General features: G+C 44.9%; 1 protein-coding gene across 1 annotated transcript; it reads left to right on the plus strand.

Moving 5' to 3' along the window:
• The first annotated feature begins 895 nt into the window (after nucleotides 1-895).
• LOC138911739 (uncharacterized) lies at nucleotides 896-3,363 on the plus strand. The gene is made up of 3 exons (XM_070211122.1): nucleotides 896-1,295; nucleotides 1,556-2,168; nucleotides 2,478-3,363. The coding sequence occupies exons 1-3, from the start codon at nucleotides 896-898 to the stop codon at nucleotides 3,361-3,363; spliced, it is 1,899 nt and encodes a 632-aa protein (XP_070067223.1).
• Nucleotides 3,364-3,724: the final 361 nt, after the last annotated feature.

Below are 3,724 nucleotides of genomic sequence, written 5' to 3' on the forward strand. Positions count from 1 at the left end.
ACGAGGCGCAAGCTAAGCATTCTAGCGGCCGTTGTGAAAGCACACAATAGCTTAGGTATTTTTGATCAAACTTTTGTAAATTTAGTTTTAAGTTCGACTTTCACTGCGGCACATCGGCCCAGCGACCTCGTGTATAATTTAACTCACTCACTACGGCGGGTCGGCCTAGTGTTTTATAAATCATTATCAAAATAAAGTTCTATCAAAATAATCCGCGAGGACCTATTATTTAAATCCTAATTGGCGCCCAACTTTTTCGGACCATTTTGTTCCATAATTATTTTGTGTGCTGTGCAGTGTAAAGAACTAACCTACCAGTTCAAAAAATAAAAGCTGTGCCTGACCTACATCAACTTACGTCAGCGGCACAAGCACAATAAAAACCATTTGATACACCGAAGCCACTGGAGCTTTTCGGCCAGTGACTTGTCACCAAACCAGCGGGCTTGGGCAGCGACGTAAACCAACACCACAGACTTCAGCGAGGGATAAAAAAAAAGCATTCGCGACTGCAGCTGGGAATCAGTAGTTTTATACGTAGAACATACAACCTTTCTAGGATCAAATAAAATGTAAGTGGGCCAACATTTGGCACAAACTTTTTTCAATTTGCGTGATTTATTTAAAATAAAATCGTAAAAAAATATAATTTGAAACTAACTTTGAGTAACACAACTTTGCATCCATCAGCAATTTTCAATAAACTCTCATAATTCAGCATTCATTTAATTTATTGTTGTTGATTTGCCCTTGAAATTGTGTTGTTATTATTGTTGACAGTATAGTGCATGAACAGCTCGTTTCTCAGGTACAGAGACAGCTCTGCGAGGGGATCTGAGTCAGACGACTCCACCACCTCCCGCAAAAAACCGCTGACAACAGGTGTAAAATAGGAATGGAGCCTAAGCAGCTTAGGGCCTTGGTGCAGGCCACAGTGGCCTCCGCCTTAGAAGCACAGTGCGCAATATTGAGGCAAAGAGATGCAGAGATGAGGGCTTCCTTAGACGCTCAGATACAAGAATTGGTAGGCAGAATATCTACCAGTAGTATAGAAACACCGCCGGTCCAGGCATTTGAGCCGGTGGAAATTAGAAACGACGTCCAATGTAATGAACCATTGGACGCCGTTAAATGCTCACCAGAATTTACGGGGGTGCCAGAGACGTACGCCTCTTGGAGACAAGCTGCGATAGCGGCATATAAAATTTACAAGCCATACGACGGCAGCTCACGCCACTACCAGGCGGTCATTATTATAAAGAGCAAAATTAGAGGGGCAGCTGACGGCGTTTTGGGTCAGTTTGGCACAGTAATGAATTTTGATGCCATAATAAACCGTCTCGATTTCACATACAGGGATAAGAGAGGCATTCACGTCATAAAGCAAGATATGAGCACCCTAAGACAGGGCTCGTTAACAATTTTACAATACTATGACGAGGTTGAGAAAAAGCTAACTCATCTCACCAATAAGGTCAACCTGTCTTATGAACCAAGCATGGCCAAGGGCTCTGTACAAAGTTTAGAGATGATGGGTTGCGTGTTTTTGTCTCAGGCCTAAAGCGTAGCCTGACGGATGTCCTGTTCGCGGCAAAGCCTAAGGACTTACCGTCGGCCCTAGCACTAGCGCAAGAGGTAGAGGCAAACCATGAGAGGTACGTCTTTGCCGCTAGCTTCACTAAAGGACAAGAAGATAGCGAACGAAAACTGACCCCGAGGCCGCAGGTCCGTCAGCAAGATAGGGGTCAACAGCAGGGGGATCCGCAACCCAGCGGTTCCAAAAATCCTCACTTCACTAAACAACAGAAACAGCAACAAAGTCAATTTGAGCAACAGAGTGGCAGGTGGAACAAAGGTGGCGGGTCACAGGAACCAATGGACGTCGATCCGTCTGTGTCTAAAATTCTACAACCATCACAAGCACCAGCCTACGTTAACTCTAGCGCTCCTCAAGCCTACAAAAGAACGGCCACGTCTGGGTGTTTAAGCGGACAGAGGAGGCAGAGAGTCAATCACACAGCTCAGGAGCCGGATCAAGATTCAGGTTCGTATGCTAGCTCTGCAGCAGCAGCAGAACAGCAAATGGCCAACGACAATGGTAGCGGTTATGACTCAGACACTCTCAATTTTTTAGGGGAAGCTCCCTGCTGCCCTACATCAGTAGAAGAGTAGCAGGGATCCAGATGAGGTTTCTCATCGACACGGTCGCCTCTAAGAATTATATCAGACCACATAAAAATCTAAAAGGTGTGTGCCCAATAAGTTCTCCCTTCTCTACCCATTCTATACACGGCACCACGAAGATCACTCATAAGTGCCTTATATCTCTATTCGGCAAAACTGCCACATTTTTCTTACTCCCAAACCTGTCCACATTTGATGGAATTGTGGGCCTCGACACAAGCAGGAGTTCCACTTTATCTTTCTTCTGGCTAACTCAAATGGGGCGCAGAAACTGAACAAATCGAATTCCACAGGTGCGCGGATGTTAACTTTACCAATGTTGACTGCGCCGACGCGCCCGATGCTGTAAAAGATGCATTCCTAAAGATGCTAAAAAGCAAACATAAGGCCTTCGCAGATCCGGAAGAAACACTTCCCTATAACACATCAGTGGTGGCAACCATCAGGACCACTGATGAACAACCAATGTATGTCCGACTGTACCATTACCCCATGGGAGCAGCGGAATTCATTAATAAAGAGATTCAAAGCCTTCTGAAGAACGGTATCATCAAAAATCTGTCTCCCCCTACAACAACCCCACTTTGGGTGGTGGACAAGAAGGGGACGGACGAGTTTGGCAACAAGAATATGCGCCTAGTAATGGATTTTCGCATACTTAACGAGAAAACCATCGCAGACAGATACCTTATGCCTAACATTCCAATGGTTTTGGGGAATTTTGGCAAAGCTAAATACTTTTCGACATTGGACCTAAAATCCGGCTATCACCAGATCACGCTAGCAGAGCGTGACCGTGAAAAAAGAGCCTTTGCAGTTAACGGGGGGAAGTACGAATTTTGTCGACTTCCCTTTGGGTTGAAGAAAGCGGCCAGCATCTTCCAAAGAACTGTTGACGACGTAATGCGTGAGCAAATTGGCAAATCTTGCTATGTCTACGTTGACGATGTCATCGTCTTCTCAAAAGACGAAAGTTATCATGTCCAACATGTAGAGTGGGTCTTAAAGAGCCTGTACGAGGCAAATATGAGAATCTCCAAGGAAAATTCGCGTTTTTTTAAGAAAAGCGTAGGTTTTCTTGGTTTCGTGGTAACCAGTAATGGAGCTACAACGGACCCTGAAAAAGTCAAAGCGATTCAGGAGTTCCCAGAACCAAAGAATATATTCGAGATCAGATAATTTTTAGGACTGGCTAGTTACTATAGGTGTTTCATCAAAGGCTTTGCCTCAATAGAAAAACCCATTTCTGATCTTCTAAAGGGCGAGAATGGGTCAGTAAGTAAACATAGATCGCGAAACATCCCGGTAGAATTCTCTGAGATTCAGCGTCACGTCATTCCAAAAGCTACGCAACATTTTGTCGTCAAAAAACGTCATGCTCAGATACACTGACTTTAAGAAGCCGTTTGATCTAACGACAGACGCTTCAGCTTACGGCATAGGGGCAGTGCTTTCTCAAGAGGGTTGCCCCATCTCAATGATTTTCAGAACATTGAAACCCCCGGAGGTGAACTACGCCACCAGCGAGCGGGAACTTTTG

The sequence above is a fragment of the Drosophila virilis genome, unplaced genomic scaffold, assembly GCF_030788295.1.
Source record: "Drosophila virilis strain 15010-1051.87 unplaced genomic scaffold, Dvir_AGI_RSII-ME tig00002355, whole genome shotgun sequence".
NCBI lineage: Eukaryota > Metazoa > Arthropoda > Insecta > Diptera > Drosophilidae > Drosophila > Drosophila virilis.